This window comes from Mobula birostris, chromosome 12 (assembly GCF_030028105.1).
Source record: "Mobula birostris isolate sMobBir1 chromosome 12, sMobBir1.hap1, whole genome shotgun sequence".
Lineage (NCBI taxonomy): Eukaryota > Metazoa > Chordata > Chondrichthyes > Myliobatiformes > Myliobatidae > Mobula > Mobula birostris.
Genome location: NC_092381.1, coordinates 66,023,230 through 66,048,010, shown reverse-complemented (window position 1 = coordinate 66,048,010; position 24,781 = coordinate 66,023,230). Strand labels below are relative to the sequence as shown.

Genomic DNA, 24,781 nt, shown 5'->3' with positions numbered 1-24,781 from the left:
CATTGTGTCTCAGCATTATAAGGTGCATAAATGGATTTTTGTTGTGATCTTTTATCAGACAGTACTTGGAGAATGCTTGTCTAATAAAAGGACTAAAGGCTTTGTTGTGATAGGTGAACAATTTTTGCTTCCTTGCAATTAAACTCCTTTATTTTCTCTCAATGAGTATCTGCAGGCTGATCAGACCAACCAGCTTTGGAATCAGCATCATCCAGTCTCCTCTCAGCATCAGAAGAATTCCATACAGATGTCTCTGAAGCAACAGCCCTATTACATGCATCAGGACCCTCTGAAGCTATTTGAAAAGTCTCTTCAGCAATCACAAGTCCAGATGGAAAAGAATCTGAAGGGTTTTGCTATGGAACCTTTTACCCAGAATCCTTCAGATGTGCAAAAATTGCAGGACTTTGCATGGGACTATGGTAAGTTAAATGTGCATGGGTATCCTTGTGCAATGAACCTCAAGAGCAATTCTGATTAATATATTGAAGTCTATAGCTTATCATAATTAATGTGTAAACTGGTTGTTAAGGAAGCCAGTTTCTACCTGGTTGTTAATTCATAACCACAATCCATCAAGGCCTTTATCCATGATCCCACGTTTCACATCGTATGTTTCAGCTTGCTATCAACCAGGACCTTACTCCGGTAGCCACAGATTAAGCCACCATTCCTGACCCTATCTTCAACTGTGCTCCAGCTATTGATATTTTACTATTTAGCACAATCCCTCTGACAGCAAACAGGCGGAGTACCATAGGAAAACGATCCCAAGCTGTGCCCTATATTTACCAACCTTTATAGTAGTACATGGTTGACTTAATATATGAATGTGCATATAATAAGTCAGTAGATAATGAGAGCTTAGTTTATCTCTCTTTAATCAGGTTTGAATAAAGATTATTTTATTTGTCACATATACTTTGAAGCATACGAAGAAATGCGTCATTTAGTGTCAATGACCAACACAGTCCGGTGATTGCTGGGACAGCCCGCAACTGTTGCCATGCTTCCAGTGCCAACAAGGCATACCACAACTCACATAGCTTAACTGTACATCTTTGGAACATGATAAAAAAAACCGGAGCATCCGGAGGAAACCCACGCAGTCGTGAAAGAATGAAGCGTGGAAATAGAACCCTGATTGGTGTTTGCTGTCTCTGCAGCAGAGCTGAAGTTTGATTACATTTTAAATACTTTTTCTGTTTAGTTCTTGATCACTAATATGTCCCAATTGGCTTCCTTAAGTTTCTGTTTTATCCTGCTAGCTGTAACTTTATTAGGATACTGTCTTGTATAGGGCTCATTACAGTAGTTGAACTAAAGAATAACACTTGAGCATATTGTCTACTTATCATACAGAATTTAAAAAACAGTGCTACACTGACTTTAGTACAAATATGTTTCATTTTCCCTGTAGCTTTCCTAATTTTATATGTTGAACAGCTTAAGTCCCTAATACTTAAAATGAGCCCTCTAAAATTTTCAAAGGAAATTGTTGTTGATCCAGTGATTTTCTATTAACCATTAATAAACAATATGAACTTTGAAAGGAAGAACTCAAGTAGATGTTCCTCATCTTGATTATTGTATAGTAAATTACTGAAGTTATCAAGAAGGGCATGAGACATTGATATTGTTGAAAGGAAAATTTGAGATGGCGAGTAAATAATCTGTGAAATAGCGCAGCCCATGTGATTTCATGTCATTAAAAATGTTTCTTCTGTCAGACATGCGACATATGATGGGACATCAGCTGAATAATGATCATATGGTGAAACGGCATCCAGGGGTTTTCCGAACAGACCAAGATAATATGACTAGAATACAGTCATATGAGGTAAGCTGTAAATAATTTTAAATAGCATTTGGTGCCGTATGCACAATAAAGTCTGTGTATATATAAAGTTGTATTTCAATCTTGGGTTTGTTTCTTTGTATTTTTGTCAGAAGAAAAATGTTAATTTTAATACAGGTTGAGTACCCCTTATCTGAAATGCATGGGGTGGGAAGTGTTTTGGATTTCAGATTTTGGAATATATAATGAGATAGTTTGGGATTGCCATCATTTCATACCTTGAATTTATGTGCTACCAGTAAGCATTCTTTGTCTTGCTCTTCTTCATCATACATGTGTGCTGATGTAGCTGGTTAGTTTGTTAGATTTTCATCAGTGACGATCTTGGCAAAGTCAACAATGAATTCCTCTGTTACTTCGTGATCAGACACTTTATCACCTCAACCTTTAAAAATTTAATGTCATGCCTTTTCTCAAATTTCTGCAATGAGCCTGCTGAATATTCACAATTACCTTCAATTTTTAGTTCATCATGATAGATATTTGTTTGTTTCATGATCAGCATGTCATTAAGTGGCAGGTGTTCACTCCAGTGATGAATCCACTTTTTCATTACACAATTGAGATCTTCATTTTTTGCTTTACTTAGTGGTTTTCTATTTTTCATTAACTTCTGTTCATTACATATGTGTAGTTACTTCTCAGAATTGTTTGTGGTGCGCAGAGACCTGCGCATTGCCTGGGAGCCTTCCCAGCTTCTTGTGGAATTCTCCATTTGTGATGGCGTGTTATCGCTTAAAAAAAATTTGGATTTCGGATAAGGGGTACTCAACCTGTATTTAGTTTGAGATTCTAAATCCATCTTCTTTAACATCTTTTTGTGAATAACCTGTGCAATGTAGGAAAACTTTGTGCATGAAAGTAAAGTAATAGAAGATGTGAGCAGAAAATGCAAATTGAATTAATTTGAAGAGACAAGTTAATAAATGCAATGTGTAATTGATTTTCTATTTTAGTATATTTTGTTTTGGGTCATTTTATTAACGTGGCTTTTGGAAAAGGACAATTTTGTTGAAATTGACATCAGTAGTAACTAAGGGAAAGCACTTCATTTGCTGGAGTCATGCCATGTGCAGTGAAAATTAGTTGTGGTTGGAGATCAGTCACCTGAAATTTGGAACATCACTGCAGGAAACCCAGCCTTCTACTCTTTTATTAATGACATACCCTCCGTGAAAGTATCAGAAGTGGAATGCTTAACAATGATAATGTGATGCTCAGTTTCAGTCATCATTTGCAGTTCTTTATTTAATTAAGCAATCTGTATGTGAATGCAACAAGGATCATGTAAGCAATGGCTAGCAAGCTAAGTCTCATTTGTGTTATAGAAGAGCCATGCAATTAGAGAGACGTAATAATGAGAAATGAGGGAGTCTGACAATCTACCATTGACATTGCCATGCAGGATTTTATCACCATCAGCATCTTGGGTTCATGTTAACTGGAGCAACCATCTCTAGAGGGCAGAGAATACAGCCAAGGTATTACACTAAAGTTGTAGTTCTAAAGATCAGCATTTTAAACTAGATGAGCAATTCGCCAAACTGTTCCAGTATAGTTACAACACTGACATCCATGTGATAATGTAGAAAATTCCTCAGCCATGTCTTGTTCACAAAAAACAGTTCAGGTATAATCCATCTTAATTAATGCCCAATCAGTCATCAGTAAAGTGATGCAGTGTCATCAGCAATGCTGACAAGCAGCATTTAGTTATAATCACCTGCACATTGATATTCTGTTTGCGATTAGGCAGAGCCACTTGCCTGCAGAACTTCTCACAGCTGTTGAGAAAACATGGATGTTAGATCAAAAATCTGCAGGTGACTTCCCTTGACATCAACGCTGCAGAAGTCATAATCATCAGGGAAAACAGTGTTGTGGTGCAAATCATAGCATGTTTACAAGATGGTTATAATGGTGGATTTGAAGGCTCCAGGGCTGTCTTAGCACCAACCATTTTCTGGTTCTTCATCGACCTTCCATTATAGTCATTAGTGGGAATATTTGTTGATGGCAGCACATCTTTAGTTCCATTTGAAGCTTCTTGATAAATGGAACAACCAATACCTGCATGCAGCAAGACCTCAATAAAATAGTCTAAATAACAATTAATATTAGTGCCATTAAGGTGGCAGGCAATAAATTTCTCCAACAAAAAGAGTTCCTCCACTTACCTTTGACATTCACTGGCATTACATTGTCGAATTCCTTGCATTAACTTTCTGGAGGTCAGTTTTAACCAGGAATTTAACTGGATCAGCCACATAATTACATGAGCAGGTCAGAGACTGGGTGTTCTGTAGCAAACGAACTACTACCCTAATGCTCCATAGTCTTTCACTGTGCACGGGCACAAGTTGGGAGTGTGATGGAATGCTCTCCAATTGTCTGGATGAATGCAGCTCCAGTAATTCTCAAGAAGCTTGGAGCTTCAAAACACCCCATTAACTGCACTAGATGTTCATTCCTTCAACCTTTACTGAACAGTTGTTTTAGTTTGTAACATGTACTCAATGCACAGCTCGACATTAATCCAACATCATCTTCCAAGCAAATGGCCTCTGATAGTAAGGAAGACAAAAGTAGCAAGTGTATGGGAGCATTCCCACCTGCAGGTTACTACCACGTCCATGGTATGGTACTTTTCTACTGTAAATTACCCTTTGTGAAACATTAAAAGAATCAAAGGAACTTGATGAGTGTGTGTACATAGGGGTATGGGGAAATAATATAAAGCGAAATGAGGCTGATGGGATTGATTTGTTAGGAACCAGAATGGAGCTGAAACACCAAGTGATCATCTTTTGTTTTGTTACAGTTGCACTCCACCCTTCATTGTTGAGTCTAAATCCTGGTTTACCCTACCTAAAAATGCTATGGAAATAGCCTTACCACTGTAATAGTTCACTTTACCGGTACTTAAGGTAGTGTAATTAATGTTTTCCTTGCTAGCAACGCTTAGAGCATTAAAAATGAGGGGTGTGGGTGGAGGAAAGAAAAATAATACTATAAATACTATTGCTTTTGGAACAGCCAGAGGCTAGGTATTCTGTGACTTGAGTCATCATGTAATTTCCTGAACCTTTCCACTGCAACATGGCACGTCTTCATAGTTGGTGAATAAAACTCTTAATTATTACCTATACACCACTCTAAATGTTCACTGTCCCCACTTTTGAAACATCACAGATGTCATGATTATTGTCTAAAAACAGACCTCTTGTGAGGCCAGTTCCAAAAGCATTTCCCAAATCTGCAATCTCTACTATCCAGAAAGAAAATGGTAACAGATGCATTAGAGTACTACTCCCTGCAGGTTCCTCTCCAAGATGCACAGGAATTGCACTTGGAAGTAAATCAACATTTATTTAATGTCATGATCTTGGATATTCCTGTCTCAGTAACCCTCAAAGAGCTTCAATTTTGGAAGGTGGCTCATCATCAAGGCCAGTTGGATATGGCTAATAAATGCTTGCCTTACAGTTAATTTGCACATCCTATTAAGAAAAAAGAACATTGAGTTGGTACCTCATTGCAGATGTCCATGACCATTTTTTTTTAATGCAGAGTAACCTTCAGGCAGCTTCCTTACATATCCTCAACTCATTCAGTACCTGTTCTGTTTGATCAATTTTGTGCAATTTCATTGAACTTTCATGTTCAGCATTCTGTTAATCTTGTTAAATTTTGGATCTGCACATTGTGATTTTTAGTTATTTCAAATCACAAATATAATACACTTACTAATCCTGTTAATTGTTGCATGTTATTCCAGCCCCAAATCCATTTAAAAGATTTCATTGGCTTTAAATTTACTTCATTACAAAAGCAAAACTATTTCCATGTGTAGTTGGTTAAGGTTAAAAACTATAGAACAACAGATGATGTAAAAACTATATTAAAGAGTACATTTAAATTCACCTACTAATTCTGTTCTTTACTTGTTAAATTCAGGCTTCAATACATTTAAATATTCTATTTTCCTCCAGTAATTCTGTGGGTGAAATCATGCATTATAAGATTCTTATACTTTTCCAGAGATCTTGGTAAATGAACGCATTTCCAGTATTTCAAGGTCTAAGGCCAGATCTAAAACTGTTTATTTTTGATTCCCCTCTGAGTATGCTTTCTTCCTCTGTTGTTCTTCTTCTGCCTATAGGATGCCAAGAGCTCACCTCTGTTGCCTCCTGATTTGTTAAAAAGTATTGCTGACTTTGAGGAGGAGGAAGAGCTGGCTTTTTCCAAACCCCATGATTTCTACCAGGCCTTGGCTGGCCCTCTTGGCAGTTCTTCGGGGCGTGGTTTCTTTGTATGTACTTCTTTGATCTTCTGTTTTCTTTCTTGCATTTCTGTTCTGAGTAAGTGCATATAGTTGTTAGTATTGTAGTTATTCAAGCTACACTGGTTGTAAATTACTGTATTCTGACTCCTCTATTGTTTTTTTTATTAGAGGTAATATTCCATTCAAGTGAGGTTATGGGCAATAAACTTCAGGACACAATGCACATCATGGCATTGTGATTCAAGTCCCCACCACAAACCTGCACACTTATTTGCAGGAGTGTGTTCTTAAGATTGATGTCATCAAGAATTTGTTTCAACATTTAAACTGTTAAACTTGCCAATTGAGAGAAAAGGCCTGGTGAATCTCAAGGGAAGGAAGCCCAACACCACCACAAAGTCAGAAATGTAAGATTTAAGATGAGAGGTTAACTAGAAAGGATAACAAGGATAAGGAAGGAAATAGATTAATATTATAAAACAGATGCCAAGTAGTGCAGATGTAAACAAAAAGTCAAGAAAGTAGAAGTCGATAACTATCACTATTCCTGAAATAATGTTGGGATGTGAATTGTTGTTAGCTGAATTACAGAACCAGTGTCGAGTCCATAGCTGTCCAACTTTCTCGTGGTATTTTTATTGTTGCACTCCTTTTATCCTGAAGGCCTACTCAGTTGAATAAATACCTTTTTAAAAAAAATTTGGATTTTATTTTTAATTGTTGATGGTTAGGGCAACAGGAAATAAACTTATTTGTCAGTAAATGCCTTTAGTATTGCTATTATCATCTAGCATCACTAATCTTTATGCTTGTAATTTTTCACGTCTACTTCCCCTTTTATCCCTTATCCTAGCCTTTGCATCTCTCCTTTCTTGACAGCCAGTTCAATATCTTTATTAATTTCATTAGATACATGAGTAGATTGTTTCTCCAGCTTGGAGTTCCATTCATTTTTAGAAAATATTTTAAGAAAATTTGTACAAAAATGCTCTATTTTTCCTTCGGTTATATTTATGTCTCTTCAATGAGAAGGAAATAAAGCATTATTCTGATTGCATATTTACTGTTTAAAATAAATATTTATCAGTTATACTACACTTTTCATAAATTTTGCTGAAATAAATAATATATTTCAAATTTCTCTTTAGAATGTATATGAAGTTTTCATTAATCTTTGCTGAATTGTTAGTTTAATATTATCTCTATATGATATAAATCAGTTTACTGCTGTGAGATAATACCATTATGCCATTGTGGATTGGTTTGCTATTAAAATATTACTGCACATAGTATAAATATTAAATGTCAGTGGTGAGAATTGAACAAGAGAATTCGTGATCAGCAAAATTGGCTCAATGTGTAAAGGTAGATTAGAGAAACTGTATTTGAAGGAATTGTTTTCACTTTGAAAGTACGGAAGGCCATTGTAAAGCCTGCCATTTAAAATCTTATCCATTATGGTGTATCTAGCCTTCAAAATTGAAAATTTCACTCTTGGTAATAATGCTGCCTTTAGTACAGAATGAATACTGTTTTTGATTCCATCATTTTTCACTCCAGATGATTACCCAGGATATGTAGGCTATTTAGCCTCCCTAATACTTGCCACCATTTATATTCTACTCAAGCCCTCTCCCATATGGCATTTAAATCTTATCACATAACCCTCTATTCCCTTCTCTCTCATGCTTATCTAGCCTGTCCTTTAATGTTTTCAACTCCGTGATATTCTCTTCTTTCTTTGATTAAACAAATTTCTCCAAAATTTCCTATATTGTATTTCCTGATGATTATTTTGTAATCATGACCTGTAAGTATGTTGTTCCCTACAAATTGAATCATAGTTTTTGCATACACTCTATCAAAATCCTTCTAAGACCTCAGTTAAATTAGAAGCAATCAACTATCTTTTGTTTTTCAAGCGAAGCAAAACCCAATCTGTTCATCCTTCCTTGATATGTATAGTTTTGCATTTCTCATCTCACCTCTGTAAATCTCTGCACTTTCTCTAGTGCCTCTGCATCCTTTTTGAATATCTGTATGAACTATATGTGGTACTTTAAACAAAGGTTTTTAACTGATTTTGCATAACTTGTCACCTTCTCAATTCTGTCCCTCTTGAAATAAATCCTCGTGCTTGGTTGTTTTTTTATTTAATGGCTTGGCTAATGTGAATTACATTCTATGGTTAATTCCAATATTCCTTTGTTGCTCTTGTATCTAGTCTCACATCTTCCAAGTAATGAGTGACCTCTGTCTTAACAAAACATGTACATTATCATGTGTTTACTGCTGAAATATCAAATTTATGACAGTTCTGTGTTTTACTCCATCTATAATCTTGAATACGCAATATATGCATTTGCTTTCATACCTGCCAGTGGAGAAATATACAGATGATGAGAAAGTAAGGGCAATGCATCTCCAGCTGTTCACATGTCTGCTCTAGGATTCAAAGAATGTCCACATGCAAAGCTCACTTTGTTGCACTAATACCTTTATATTACAAGAGACTACAATGGACACTCCTCCCCAACCACGAACCAAGTAATACTACAAACATAAAATGGTTATGTAATTAACTGAGTGTCCCTTCATTCATTATCAACACTAACTTACAGATAGTGGTAGTCTTTGGTCTGCTTTTGCCCAAAGCCCAATCCTTTTGATCATTAGCTCTTGAGATATAGCTTAAGCTGCTAATTGATCAAAGCTTTGAGATGACTGTGTCCTCACCAGTGCTGCAGGCTTCCTACTGCAGAACTTATAGTACTGTGCAAAAGTATTGGGCACCTATACATAGTTGGCGTGCCTAAGACTTTTGCGCAGTACTGTATTTGTTAGATCTAGTGGAGAAAAGGATGTTGGGAATGGCGAGAGTGGAATGCTGTGGGAGGGGTGTGGAGCAGGTGCAGACACACCCAGCCTTGAGACACCAGGCAAGGTCACTTGATTCCAAACAGTTGGTTCATTGATCTCTTCGGTGTTTCCCAATTCCTCCCCTCTCCCTGCCTCCTTCAAGCTCTTACTCCACAATAGAGATTCGTATCAGAATCAGGTTTATACATGTCATGAAATTTGCAATTACCTAGTTTTTTGCATTAATTACTCATAAAATTTGGTCTGATCTTCATATAAATCACAATAATAGACAAACATAATCTACCTCAACTAATAATACACAAACAATTGTACTTTTCATGCCTATATTAAACACATTGCTTAATCATCCGCAGTCCAGGCTGGAAAAAGTTGTGAACCCTTGTATTTAATAATTGGTAGAACCTCCTTTAGCAACAATAACCTCCAAGTGTTTTCTGTAGCTGCTGATCAGACTAGCATAACAGCACGATACAAAGTTATTTTTGTATCAATAAAAATATTGATACAATATTTTGTATCAATACAAAATTATTTCAGTTCATCAATATTTCTGGGATATCTTGCATGAACAACCCTCTTCAGGTCATGCCACAGGGTATCTTTTTTAAAAATATCCCATTCTGTTGTTGATTTACACTTGTGTTTCAGATCATTGTCTTGTTGCATCATCCAACTTCTATTTAAGCTTCAGTTGATGGACTGCTACCCTGACATTCTCCTGTAAAATGTCTTGACACAATTTTGATTTCATTGTACCCTCAATGATTGCAAGCAGTTCAGGCCCAGAAGCAGCAAAGCGGCCCCAAACATGATGCCCCTTCCACCATGCTTCACAGTTGGAATGAGGTTTTGGTGTTGGTGTGTAGTGCCCTTTTCCCTCCAAACATAATGGTGTGCATTTCTGCCAAAAATTCAACTTCTGTCTCATCTGTCTATAGAACATTACCCAGAAGTGCTATGGAACATACAGGTGATCTTTCACAAACTTGAGATGTGCAGCAATTTTTTTTGTTTTGGAGAGCAGTGGTTTCCACTTTGGTGTCCTCTTACTATGGACTAATGAACACTCAGGCCTTTAGAAATTGTTTTGTAGCCTTTTCCAACTTCCTGCAACTCTACAATTCTTGTAAGGTTCTCTGGAAGTTGTTTTGATCGAGGCATGGTGCTCTTTTGAGAAGAGCAGGCTCTGGCCGTAATTTGACTTTGTGTGTCCTTTTTATAGCGCAAGGCACCTCTACAACCCACACCTCCAATCTCATCTCATTGATTGATGAGGTGATGAGGTCATTGGTGATATGGTTAAAATAAGTTGTAGGGGGAATGGGAGCCAGAATGACAGAATAGTGATATTCTAGGTAGTGGAGAGGGTGAATTGAAATGAGTTGACTATATTACATACATCCTTCACATACATGAGGAGTAGAAATCTTTACATCTCAAAAAAAAGGGCCGGCTGGTGGCGCAATGATTTCAATGCCGGACTCCGGAACGAAGGTTCCAGGGTTCGAATCCAGTCAGGTCGGCTCCCAAGTACGCTTTCCATCCATGCCGGGTTGAGTGTCCAGATCGCAACTTGACCTCGTAAGAATGATTGGAACACCTGTCTCCAAATAGCTTTTGTTCAAGGCATTACCCCAGGGGGTCGCATACTTTTTGAACCTAAACTGTCATTGTTTAAATGATGTATTCAGTATTGATGAGAAGTACAATTGTTCGTGTGTTATTAGTTTAAGCAGATTGTGTTTATTATTGTGACTTAGACACAGGCCTTTCAGCGCACATTTGGTCATTTGCAGAAACCATTAATCTGCTTAATCCTATCAACCTGTACTAGATAATACCTGTACATACTCCTCTCATCTATGTATCTAAATTTATCTTAAATGTTGAAATCAACCCCACATGCACCACTTCAGCTGGCAGCTCATTCCACACTTTCACCATCCTCTGAGTGAAGCAGTTCCCCCTCATGTTCCCCTTAAATATTTCACCTTTCACCCTTAACCTACGACCTGTAGTTGTAGTCTCACCCAACTTCAGTGGGGAAAAAGCCTGCTTGCATTTACCCTATCTATACCGCTCTATCAAATCTTCCTTCAAATCTTATACGTTCTAGAGACTAAATTCCTAACCTACTGAACCTTTCCCTATAATTCAGGTAACATTCTTGTAAATTTTCCTCTATACTCTTTAATCTTATTTACATTCTTCCTGTAGGTAGGTGACCAAAACTCACCAACGCCTTACACAATTTCGGCATAACGTCTCAATTCCTGTATTCAGTGTATTGATTTATGGAGGCCATAGTGCCAAAGGCCTTCTTTGCGACCCTATCTACCTTGACGTCACTTTCAACGAATTATGGATCTGTATTCCTAAACCCCTCTATTATACAACATTTTTCAGAGCCCTACCATTCAATGTGCAAGGCCTACCCTGGGTGGTCCTCCCAAAGTGCAACATCTCACACTTGTCTTTATTAAATTCCATGTGCTATTTTTTTTTTTTTTTAGCCCATTTTTCCAGTTGGTCCAGATCCCGCTGCAAGCTTTGATTGTCTTCCTCACTATCCACACAGTCTTGGTTTTAACCACAAATTTGCTGATCCAGTTTATCACATTATCATCCAGATCGTTGGTATAGATGACAAACAACAACGGACCCAGCACCAATCCCTATGACACACCACTAGTCACAGGCTTCCAGTCAGGGAGGCAACCATCTATAACCACTCTTTGGCTTCTTCCGCGAAGCCAATGTCTGATCCAGTTTGCTCCCTCATCTTGAACGCCAAGCAACTGAACCTCCTTGACCACCTCCCATGCAGGATCTTGTCAAAGGCCTTTCTAAAGTCTATATAGACAACATCCACTGCCTTGCCTTCAGCAACTTTCTTGGTAACTGTTAGGAACCCTGCAATTTCTGCACTAACCTCCCACAAGATCCGAGGAAACACCTCCTCCTCTGTAATCTGTATAGGGTCCATGACCTCACTGCAGCATTTTCTCATATTTATAGACTCTTTGTTCATCTCCTGAGTCAATACAGATGCAAAATTCCATTTTAAGGTCTCTCCCTCCTTTCTTTCGGTTTCACATACACATTACCACACTGATCTTCCAGGAGATATATTTTGTTTACCATCCGTTTGCTCATATATCTAAAAATTCAAAAGTTCATTTATTATCAATGCATGTATCCATATGCAACTCTGAAATTCTTTTTCTCTTAACATATCTGCTCTTAATATATCTTAAGATCTCTTTTCACCTTGTCTTCTCGAGCAATCTCATGTCTTTCTTTTAGCCCTCCTGATTTCCTCCTTAAATCCCTTTTTGCATTTCTTATATTCTTCAAGTACTTCGTTTGTTCCTGCCTGCCTATACCTGCTATGCACACTTCCTTTTTCTTAACCAGGGCCTCAATATCTCTTGAAAACCAAGGCTCCATTAACCTGTTATCCTTGTCTTTTTAATTGTGACAGGAATATACAAACTCTTGAAGGCCTCCCATTTACCACGTATACCTTTGCTAGAAAACAACCTATTCCAGATTAAGGAACCTTTTCTGAACATATTTGAACCCTTTTCCATCCAGCCCTATTACGGTTTGGGAGTCCCAGTCCAGTCAATCTGTGGAAAGTCAAAATAATTTACTCTCTAACACCCTTATTTATTGCAACAGTCTGCGATCTCTCTACAAATTTGTGCCCCTAAATCCTGTGGACTGTTGGGTGTATATAATATAATCCCATTAACATGGTCATACCTTTCTTATTCCTCAGTTCTACCCATAAAGCCTCACTAGACGATCTTTCCAGTCTGTTCTGACTGAGCACTGCCGTGACATTTTCTCTGACTAGTAACACCATCCCTCCTCCTTTAACCCCTCCCGTTCTATCACAACTAAAACAATAGGACCCCAGACATTGAGCTGGCGGTCTTGCCTGACCTGCAACCAAGTCTCACTAATGACTACATTCTCATAATTCCACATGCTGATCCATGCCCTCTCATCCACCTTTCCTGCAAAATTCCTTCATTGAAATATACGCAGATCAAAACACTAGACCCACAATGCACAGCCTTTTGATCTCTGACCTTGTACGTAGGCTTAGCAACATCTTTCGCCATAACCACTCCACTATCTGTTCTAGCACACTGGTTCCCATTCCCTGCAACTTCAGTTAAACCCCACCCCGTGCAGTACTAGCAAAACTTTCTTTTTTTTAATTAATTTTTTTATGTTTCTACAATGCAACAACAAAAATAAAAAAGGAGGTTTATACAGTGCAAAACAAAAGTATCAAATAATTTAGTTTTAGAGACAATGAGCCCTGTGTGCAACCTTGAACTGTAAAAGGCAGTGGCGAGCACATAAAGAAGCTGAATTAACTGACTTGAGAATTGAATCCAATGCCTCGTCGGACAGAGGAAAAATTTAAATCATGCTCCCATGATGAGTGTTGGGTAGATTGAACGTTACCATCAGCTGTTCAAAAGTTGCAAAGCGATTGTCTATGAAAAGATTTTCAAAGCACCTAATACCCTTTCTGTGCCAGTCTTGAAATGTGAAATCCTGCGTAGAAGGCTGAAAAAGATGATTATGTAGACTAGGACTAGCGAGAGAGAAACCGTGAAGACCATTATATCTCCTGAACTGAGCCCATGTTCTCAGAGTGTGTCTGATAACAGGATTAACAATTGATTTAGACAGATGGCAAGAAAGTGGGGATCCAAGAAGTGTGGGAATGGAGAGATTCTTATAAGAGTTCAACTCCATTGCCAGCCATATTGGGCAGTTAGACTGAGTATAAAAGTCAGGCCAAAAGATAAGACAACGTGTGCTGGCTGCCCAGTAATATAAATGAAAATTGGGCAAGGCCATACCTCCTACCCTTTTAGGATTTTGAAGGTGAGCTTTATTTAGTCTGGGACGTCTGCCCTTCCATAGATAATAATAGAAATAATAGAATCTAACGAATTTTAAAAAAAGCTTTAGAAATAAAAATTCGTAAAGATTGAAATAAGTATAAAAATTTAGGAAGGGTATACATTTTAACAACATTAATTTAACCTATCGGAGACATAGACAGGGTGACCACTGTACTAGACTCTGTTTTGTATGGTTTAAAAGATTAGTGAAATTTTCTCCAAAAAGACGCTTATAATTCCTTGTTACTGTAATGCCAAGGTAAGTAAATTGATTATTTACTACTTTAAAAGGGGGGTTATGAAATTCTAATATTTGTGCTTCTCTGTTTATTGGAGAGAGTTTGCTCTTATGTAGATTAAGTTTGTATCCGGAAAGCTGGCTAAATTTGTTAAGGTGTGAAAACATTGGGGATAAGGAGGTAGTCGGATTTGATATTAAAAAGTAAAAGATCATCAGCATAAAAAGAGACTTAGTGCTCAACAACCTCCACCCACCCCCATCAATTCAGCACAGCTACGAAACGCAATCGCCAGTGGCTCTATGGCCAGATCAAAAAGTAAGGGACTTAAAGGGCACCCTTGCCGGGTGCCGCATTTAAGGTTGAAAGGCTGGAATTGCTGAGAGTTGGTCAAGACAGAAGCAGTGGAGTGTGAATATAACAATTTAATTCATGTAATAAAACTTTGTCCAAAATCAAATTTTTCTAAAACCGCAAAAAGGTAATACCACTGCACACGATCAAACGCTTTCTCTGCGTCTAAAGAAATGACACATTCGGGAATCCCAGCTGAAGGTGAGTATAAGATATTAAATAGACGCCGTATATTTTAAAAAAAAAAGGGAGACAATTTTTAATAAAACCAGTTTGGTCTTCAGAAATAATTAAGGATAGAATGTTCTTCAATCAGCGGGCCAAAACTTTAGCCAAAATTTTCACATCAACATTTAGCAAAGAGGTTGGTCTATAGGAAGAACACTCTGATGGATCTTTGCCTTTTTTCGCTGAAAGAGTGATACATGCCTCATTAAATGATGCTGGCAACTTACCTTGTTTAAACAAATCAGATAAAACTAAAATTAGTTGAGGCGAAAGCAGTGAGGAAAATGATTTATAGATTTCTACAGAGAACCCATCAGGTCCAGGAGATTTACCAGACTGCGATACAGAAATAGCTGGGGATATTTCCTCGAATGATAATGGCTCATTCAGTTTTGCTTTGAGATCAGGAGAAAGCGTAGGAATATTTAAACTATTTTAAAAAATGCTTGACAGAAATAGTATCATTTAAAGATTCAGAAGTATAGAGTCGAGAATAGTAATTCTTGAATGTGTCATTAATTTCAGAATGATTCAAAGTAATGTTCCCATTTCCCATTCGAATTTTTATAATATGTTGTTTAGCTTTAGAGTGTCTTAGTTGGTTAACTAAAAATTTACCAGATTTATCACCATGGATATAAAACCAGCTCTTACTTTCCAAAAGTTGGCGTTCAATTGGGTGAGTGGAAATAAGGTTAAACTCAGGTTGAAGTTCCACTCGTTTCTTATACAACTCAGGATTTTTGGTCTGGGCATATAGTTGGTCTGTTGCTTTAATTTGATTGACCAGATCTAATCGCTCTTTATGGGTCTTCCTTTTCAAATTCACAGTATGTGAAATTATTTGACCCCTTAGGTATGCTTTCATAGTGTCCCAAACAATCTGATTTGAGGTTTCAGATGACGTGTTAATTTTTTTTAAAAACGTTATCTGGTCCTCCATAAATTTTACAAAATTATTATCTGACCACAGGGTCAGATTAAAACGCCAATGCTTATTCATTTGGGGGAACCAGGAAGAATTATAGACGGTGACTGAGGTGTGATCTGAAATCAATATACCCTGATAGTCACAAGAGCAAACAGATGGAATCAGCTGATTATCAATTAGAAAATAATCAATTCTAGTAAAAGTGTGATGGTCATGTGAAAAAAAAGTAATCTCTCTCATTTGGATGGAGAAAACGCCGTACATTGGAGATACGGTAATTGGAAAGGAAAGACTGAATTGGTAGTCTAGGAATAGAGGACGATCGATCCGAAACTGGATCTAACCAACAATTAAAATCACTGCCCAATATGAGAGAATATGAACTCAGTTCAGGCAATAAAGAGAAAAAAACTAGCAAAAAACTCCACATCATCCGAATTGGGAGTGTCTAAGTTAGCCAGTGTGTTATATAATTTCCCCGAGACAATAATAAATTGACTGTTTGTATCAGATACCTTGTTATGAAGCTCAAAGGGAACATTGTCTCAAAGGGAACATTTTGATTTATAAGATTTGGGACTCCCCAGGCTTTAGCCTGAAAAGTAGAATGGAAGTGCTGCTCCACCCATCTTGACATGAGACAAGAGTTATCAGAACTGCGAATGTGTGTTTTTTGCTAAAAAGCAATTGCTACATTAAGCTGTTTAAGATGTGAAAACGCCTTCCTTCTTTTAACAGGATGGTTCAATCCCTTAACATTCCGGCTTACAAAATTCAACAGACTAATCATTGTCCTTTTTTAAAAAAAGGATGAGGATAGTAGGTAAAAGCATTGTCAGAAATTCGAGTAACAGCTCTGGGGCAAAAGTATAAAACAAGAAAAACAGGACAGAAATACGTCCTGAATAATACAAATATCTAAAGGTTCTATGAATAATATTGGCATTAGAGTTCCCTCCCCCCCACACACACCCCACGGCAAGGGAGCTACCGAAAAGCAACAGCAAGCTCTTCAAAAAAAAAAGTCACCCCATAACCCAACTTCCTGTCTCTTAACATCGTCATCAGCTCCATCTTGTCTCAATTACAAACCAGAAAACTTTTAGCACTACAAACTAAAGTTGTACATAGTGAAAAGAAAAACAATTCCACCAAAATTTAAGCGTAACTCAAGGTAATAATCCAAAAAAAAGATATGAACTAGTATTTTAGAAAAAAATAAACAAGTAAATGGACTTTACCCAGTGACCTACCTGCAAGAAAGTATGAAAAAAAATTTACTGACTTAAGAAAGAAAGATCAGGGGGAAAAAAAAACGGGGAGAAGAAGTACTTCACCACCAGTATGAGTAATCAAACTGAATGTGAGGGACTCGAAGTAACAGGGAGGCTTTCGATAAATTTCTGGGCTTCTGTAGCCGAGTTAAACCACTTTTTCCCTCCACTAGTAAGAGATAATCTGAGGCAAGCTGGAAGTCAAAGGGAAGGCCTGAATCTGCGATTATATAGTTCTTTCATGACTCCTTTATACTCTGCTCACAGACTCAGAACTTGGGGAGCATAGTCCTTGACAACACAAATTGATTGCCCCCTTGTATTCCAACATCCCTCTCCGACGGGCTTCTTTAGCCAAGGGATCTTTAATCTGGTAGCGATAAAAACAAATAATTACAGGGCGTGGCCTGTGCCCCGGCTCTGGTTTAGGCGCTAAGGTATGATGAGCTTTATCTCGGGCGGAGTCGAAAGTATATCATTCCCAAAAATCTCACATAGCAAAGTGAAGAAAAATTCAGCAGGAGGGTCCACTTTCGATAGACTCTGGCAAGCCGAGAATACGTAGATTTTGAGTCTGCCCTGACTTTCCAGGTCGGTAACTTTGGATACTAGCTTGCTGTTATGATCTCTCAAGCTGGAACAAACGTTTTCCACCTCTTTAAAATGGCAGTCTAAATCATCTGTGGCAAACTCGAGATGTGATAAGCATTGGGCATGATCCTCCACTTTGGATTTAATTTGATCCAATTTCGATTCCAATGAACTGAAAGAAGACTTAAATTCAGTAATTATCTCCTGTCGATGCTGTTCTAATAATGAGATAATGTTTTCGCTCGAGAAACCGGCTGCTGGAACTTCTTTTTTCCCCGATTTGGTGGTCTTTGGAGCCATTATAAAACAGGTGCATTCGTAGGCAGGAGGGAGAATAAAAAATTTAACAGTTTGGAGTAAAAAAAAAGAGAGAAGGAGTGCGGAGATAAGAAATAGAACGGAGCGATAGCTTTTAGCGACTAAACCATCGCCATCTTGACCAGAAGTCCACAAAACCTTCTGATGGAATTCTGATTCCTTTCCAGTTCAGATGCAAACCGTCCCTTTTGTGCAGGTCCCATCTTATTTGGAAGAGATCCGAATGGTCAAAAATCTGAAGCCCTCCCTCCTGCACCTACTCCTTAACCACGTGTTAAACTGTATGATCTTCTATGTCTGGCCTCACTAACATGTAGCATGGGTATCAATCCTGAAATCACAACCCTGGCAGTCTTGTTCTTTGGCTAAGTACCTAACTCCCTGAACTCACTTTGCAGGGCCTTGTGACCCATCCTACCCATGTCATTGGTACCAACATGGAATACAACCTCTGGCTGCTCACTCTCCCACCTAAGAATGCTGTGGATTCGATCCATGATTTCCCTGACCCTGGCACCCAGGAGGCAACAAACCACCCTGGAATCTCTTTCTCATCCACAGAACTTGCTTTTTGTCCCTCTAACCAAAGAAGTCCCTATTACTGCAGCTCGCCTTTTCTCCCCCCTTCCCTTCAGAGCCACAGAGCCAGACTCAGTGTCAGAGACTTGTTCGCTGCCAGTTCTCAGGTAGATCATTCGCCGCCTCTCCCCCCAAAACAGTATCCAAAGTGATATTATTGAGAGGAACAGCCAGAGGAATACTGGGCACTGGCTGCATATTCCCTTTCCCTCTCCAGGCCATCTGGTTCTTTCTCCTTGATATGTCTATACTTACTTTATACTTTATTGTCACCAAACAATTGATACTAGAACGTATAATCATCATAGTGATATTTGATTCTGCACTTCCCGCTCCCTGGATTACAAATCGATAGTAAATATTAAAAATTTAAATTAGAAATCATAAATAGAAAATAGAAAAATGGGAAGTAAGGTAGTGCAAAAAAACCGAGATGCAGGTCTGGATATTTGGAGGGTACGGCCCAGATCTGGGTCAGGATCCGTTCAGCATACCTGTTTATCCTTCATGAAGTGACTTACAAATGAATATGATGGCAAATGTTTATCTGAGGACAGCATTTGTTGGGGGGGGGGGGGAGTATTGTCCAATTTATTGACATACAGTGCAGAGTAGACCCTTCCGGCCCCTTAAGCCATGCCGCCCAGCAATCCCCCGATTTTATCCTAGCCTAATCATGGGACAATTTACAATGACCAATTAGCTTACCAATTGGTACTTCTTTGGACTGTGGGAGGAAACTGGAGCACCCAGAAGAAACCCATACAGTCATGGGAAGAACATACAAGCTCCTTACAGGCATTAGCAGGAGTTGGACCGGGGTTGCTGGTACTGTAAAGCAATGTGCTAACCGATATGCTACCATGCTGTTTCTGTTGAAGCTCAATGTGAATGGTGATGTTGGTAAGTGCACAGGGAATGGTGTATCTGGAGAAGTGGTTACTTGATGTCCAAGAGCATGTCAGAAGAAATGAGGGGACAATTTGATGTACTAAGTTGTATACTAATTCAGTAAAATAATTCTTGTACTAAGTATTTAGGCTCTTGCTCTCTAAAATAGACTTATTCCTCCATTGATAGGAAAGAATATTCCAGTGACCAGTAGTGTTCCACAAGGGTCCATGTTGGGACTGATTCTTTTTAACGTTATATGTCAGTGATTTGGATGATGGAGTTGGTGACTTTGTTGCAAAGTTCACAGACAATATGAAGACAGGTGGAGGGGCAAGTATTTTTGAGGATGTAAAGAGGCTGCAGAAGGACTTGGATTAGGAGAATGGGCAAAGAAATGGCGGATGGAATACAGAGTCAGGAAGTGTATGGTCCTGCACTTTTGGTAGAAGAAATGAGAGGGTTAGCATTCTCTAAATGGAGAGAAAATACAAAAACGTGAGCACAAAGGGACTTGGGAATCCTTATGCAGGATTCCCTAAAGGTGAGTTTGCAGGTTGAGGCTGCAGTGAGGAAGGCAAATCTGATGTTGGCACTTATTTCAAGAAGACTAGAATATGAATGCAAGGCTGTAATGTTGAGACTTTATAAAGCACTGGTGAGGCCTCACTTTGAGTAGGGTGAGCAGTTTTGAGCCCTTTATCTTAGAAAGGATGGCTGAAACTGGAAGGGGTTCAAAGGAGATTCACGAAAATGATTCCAAGTTTGAATGGCTTGTCAAATGAAGAGGAAGGTCGTGGGTCCGCTTGTGGCTCTGGACCTATATTCACTAGAATTCAGAAGAATGAGGGGTGACCTCATTTAAACCTATCAAAAGGTGAAAGACCTTGATAGAGTGGATGTGGAGAGGATGCTTCCTATGGTGGGAGAGTCTAAAACCAGAAGACACAGCCTCAGGATAGAGGCTTTTAGAACAGAGATGAAGAAGAATTTCTTTAGCCAGAGAGTAGTAAATCTGTGGAATTTTTTTTGCTACAGGCAGCTGTGGAGGCCAAGTTTTCATGCATATTTAAAGCAAATTGATAATTTCTTGATTGGTCATGGCATGAAGGGATACGTGGGGAAGGCAGGAGATTGGGGCTGAGAGGAAAATTGGATCAGCCATGATGAAATGGTGGAGCAGACTTGATGAGTGAAATGGCCTAAGTCTGCTCCTATAGCTTATGGTATTATGGTCCAATATGTCTCTCCAGTTTCTCAGCAGCATATTGAGGAGGATATCACAAAAGTGAGATGCAGTTTTTGCCCACCAAAACGTCATTCTGGAGCTTTTTATCTTTGCTTTCCACCTAAACTACGTGAAGTTGCATGTTTTGAATATTCCTTTTAAATATTAAGACATGTCATTATTGTTTGGACAGTAAATATGGATGTAAGCTTACAATGAGTAGTTAAGAAATTATTGTCAAGTATTGACAACTACCTACAGGTAGGCAGATGAATGTGAGTAAAATGGAAGGATATGGACCTTGTGTACGCAGAAGAGATTAATTTAGTTAGCTATATAGTTACTAATTTAATTGGTCGGCACAACATTGTGACCTGAAGGTCCTGTTACTGTGCTGTACTGTTCTGTTTTCTGTTTTAAGACATACATTTCTCGTACTCAGGTTTGAGAGCTATCTTAAAATAGGATGCTTTACTCTTGGGAAACTTGATCATGGCAAATTAAGTCTATTATTTCTCTATTGGATAAAGATATTAATGACTGTAATCAGAATTTTGCTTGTAGTTATAAAAAAATCAGTTAAGCCACATAATATCTGCTCTAAGCTGTTGAATGAAGTGATATTCTGATTGCATAATTTGAAAAATACCTGAATCATCCAGCATGCATGCAATGAACACATATAATGTCTTTAAAGGAACAGTATACATCCAGATGAAATTGTACTGTGCTCTTGATTATACTATATTGATTGTACTATTTGCATATAGAGTTTGAAAGAATAATGTTTAAAGGAAAACCTAATAATGGAATATGCTCTTTTCATTGGGATATTCTTCCTGTTTTTATCTTTACCTACTTAGTTGTTTACATAACTTTACTTTCATACATTGTCCATTTGAAATATGTGGAAAGAAAATAAGTCAAAGTAACAAATTCTCTGAATGCATGAATTTGAACTCAGTTCACCTTTTTTTGATGGTGTTAAAACCCTGCACTTCTATTATGATTATGATCATTGATAACCGTTGTATGTTGTGCAAGTTCTGCACAAGATATGTCCAAATGAGGACATAGCAGCAATCCGGTTTGTGGTTTGCTGCAAGTAGAATCTGAGTGTGCAGTAAAATTAAGAATCATAATAGTTGCTATTTACATTAATGTTATATGTGTAGTACCATCCTGATACTGAACAAAATACTTGTCAGTCATTCGTAATGGCTAGTGACCATAAATTGAGGAAGAAGCCTCTTAGTTCTTGGCTTTGCCCACAAAAAATGAATATTTTAGGTACTGTTTCTTAGGATCTTTGTAAGCCTTCATGTCGATCGTTAATTATGTCATTCTGTCCTTACTTTGGTTGTATAGGTAACCTACATTTTACAACACAACTCAGCTCTGGCCCTGGACTTCCTTTTCTTTTCCTTCATCTCCTATAGACTCATGCTGTAAATGTCAAAAACAGTTTAGTAAGTTGACCATGATGCCTTTTACCCAAGGTCTTCATTAGATTTTGGGTTTGACACACACGATCTGTTTTTCACAAATGGGCAAAGTCAGTTGATGTCTTCTGTCAATTTTGTACATTTCCAACCATCCCATTTCTTGTTTTTCCTTTTTACTTATGCACGCTGTACCACTTACAAAACAACCAATTTTAAGTACAAGTATGCATTAGACTAAAGGGGATATGGATATTTATAACTCCTCTGATAGACTCTGATATGATCATCTGTTTTGATTGTACTGGTTGAACAAAATCAATGCAAAAAAGATAAGCGTAGATGAATATTAAAACAGATAGGTAAAACACTTGTGAAGAGAGCATAAGGATACTGCAAAAGCATATTGATAGAAAAAGAGAGTAGATAAATGTTGATCAAAGATGTAATGTGGAAAAATGTATAATTCTCCGTTTTGGCTGCAAAAAAAAAAGAGAATTTTAGCTACATGGTAAGAGATTGGTCTGACATGCAAAAGTATCCAGTTGAGCTGCTCGTGATCCACAAAAGTAATTAATTAGGAAAGCCAGGAGAATGCTTTTGGTTACTGCTAGGGGAATTGAAAATCAGGAGTGGAAATTAGACTACTGTATACATGGCATCAGTGAGGCCACATCCTAAGTTCTGTTTACATTCTCAATATAAAAAGTTACAAATATATTGGCAGCAATGAAGATTTAATCAAGATGTAAGTGCGAGAGATTCTGCAGATGCTGAAAATCCAGAGCAGCACACAAAAAATGCTGGAGGAACTCAGTAGGTCAGATCACATCTATGGAAGTGAATAAACATTCGATGTTTTGGGCTGAGCCCCTTCATCGGGACTGGAGAGGAAAGGGGGAAGAAGCCAGAATAAAAAGGTGAGAGAAGCGAAGCTAGAAGGTGGTAGGTGAAGCAAGGTGGGTAGGTGAGGGGGATGAAGTAAGAAGCTGAGAGGTGATACATTGGAAAGGCAAGGACTGGAGAAGAAAGGAATCTGATAGGAGAGGAGAGTGGACCGGAAGTTTGGGGAACTTAATGTTCATGCGCTCAGGTTGGAGGCTACCTAGGTGGAATATGAGGTGTTGCTCCTTCAACCTGAGAATGGCCTCAGCTTGACAGAAGGAGGCCATGGATCATCATGTAGGAATGGGGGTTAGAATTGAAATGGCTGGCCACTGAGAAATCCTACTTTTTGCGGATGGAATGAAGGCGCTTGACAAAATGGTCCCCCAATTTACGGCGAATCTCACCAATGTAGAAGAGGCCTCATCGGGAGCACTAGATACAGTAGCCGCCTCCAACAGATCTGCGGGTAAAGTGTTGCCTCACCTGGAAGGACTTTTTGAGGCCCTGAATGGAAGTGTGGAGGAAGTGACTGGGTAGGTATAGCACTTCTGCTTGCAGGGATAAGTGCCAGGAAGGAGATTAGTGGGGAAGGACAAATGGAAAAGGGAATCACGGAGGGAGTGATCTCTGCAGACGGCGAAAGTTGGGGGGGTGTGGAGAGGTAAAGATGTGTTTGGTGGTAGGATAATATTGAAGATAGCAGAAGTTACGGAGAATGATGCATTGGATGCGGGGTGGTAGGTGAGGACAAGAGGAACTCTATCCCTGTTAAGGTGGTGGGAAGATGGTATGAGCAGAGATGTTCAGGAAATGGAGGAGATGCAGGTGAGGGCAGCATCAATGGTGGAGGAAACCCCATTCTTTCAACAACGGGCACATCTGAGGGCCTGGGAAGGTGAGCCTCATCCTGGAAACAGATGCAGCACAGACAAAGGAACTGAGAAAATAATAATAAAGATGTAAATGGAATGGGTGAGTTGTCTTATGAAGAAAGCCTAGATAAGCTTTGTAGTTTAAATGGGAGTTTAAAAGAATGAGCAGTGGTTTCATTGAAGCATACAAGGTTCCTAAGACTGTTTGACCATACGACATAGGAACAGAATTAGACCATTTGGCCCATCAAGTCTGCTCTGCCATTCAATCGTGGTTGATCCTTTCTTCCCTGGCCTCCTCCTTGTAACCTTTGATGCCGTGGCCAATCAGGAACGTATCAATCTCCACCTTAAATACACCCAGCGACCTTTCCTCTACTGCTGCCTGTGGTTCCACAAACTCACCACCCTCTGGCTGAAGAAATTTCTCCATATCTCTGTTTTAAATGGTCGTCCCTCTATCCTAGGCTGTGCCCTCTTGTCATAGACTCCCACACCATGGGAAACATTCTTTCCACATCTACTCTGTCCTAGGCCTTTCAACATTCGAAAGGTTTCATTGAGATCCACCCCCCCATCCGAAATTCCAACGAGTATAGGCCCAGACCCGTCAGACATTCCTCGTATGATAACCCTTTCATTCCTGGAATCATCCTTGTGAACCTCCTGTGAACCCTCTCCAATGCCAGAACATCTTTTCTTAGATAAGGAGCCCAAAACTGTTTACAATACTCAAGATAAGGCCTCACCAGTGCCTTAGAAAGCCTCAGCATCACATCCCTGCTCTTAAATTCTAGACCTCTTGAAATGAATGGTAACATTGCACTTGCCTTCCTCACCACTGATTCAACCTGCAAGTTAACCTTTAGGATGTTCTGCCCAAGGACTCCCAAGTCCCTTTGCTTCTCAGAATTTTGAATTTTCTCTCCATTTAGAAAATAGTTTGCACATGTATTTCTTCTACCAAAGTGCATGACTATGCATTT

At 38.6% G+C, this 24,781-nt stretch overlaps 1 protein-coding gene across 4 annotated transcripts in view; it reads left to right on the top strand.

Annotated features, from left to right (window-relative positions):
- Positions 1–24,781, top strand: part of smg7 (SMG7 nonsense mediated mRNA decay factor) — a 151,021-nt gene that overhangs the window by 107,472 nt on the left and 18,768 nt on the right. For 2 of the 4 annotated variants that reach the window (XM_072273972.1, XM_072273971.1), the window contains 3 exons: positions 167–422; positions 1,731–1,840; positions 6,021–6,170. In XM_072273972.1, the coding sequence (XP_072130073.1) occupies positions 167–422; positions 1,731–1,840; positions 6,021–6,170 (516 nt within the window). The remainder of the gene's footprint in view (positions 1–166; positions 423–1,730; positions 1,841–6,020; positions 6,171–24,781) is intronic. The other 2 variants (XM_072273975.1, XM_072273973.1) reach the window with 1 other exon arrangement.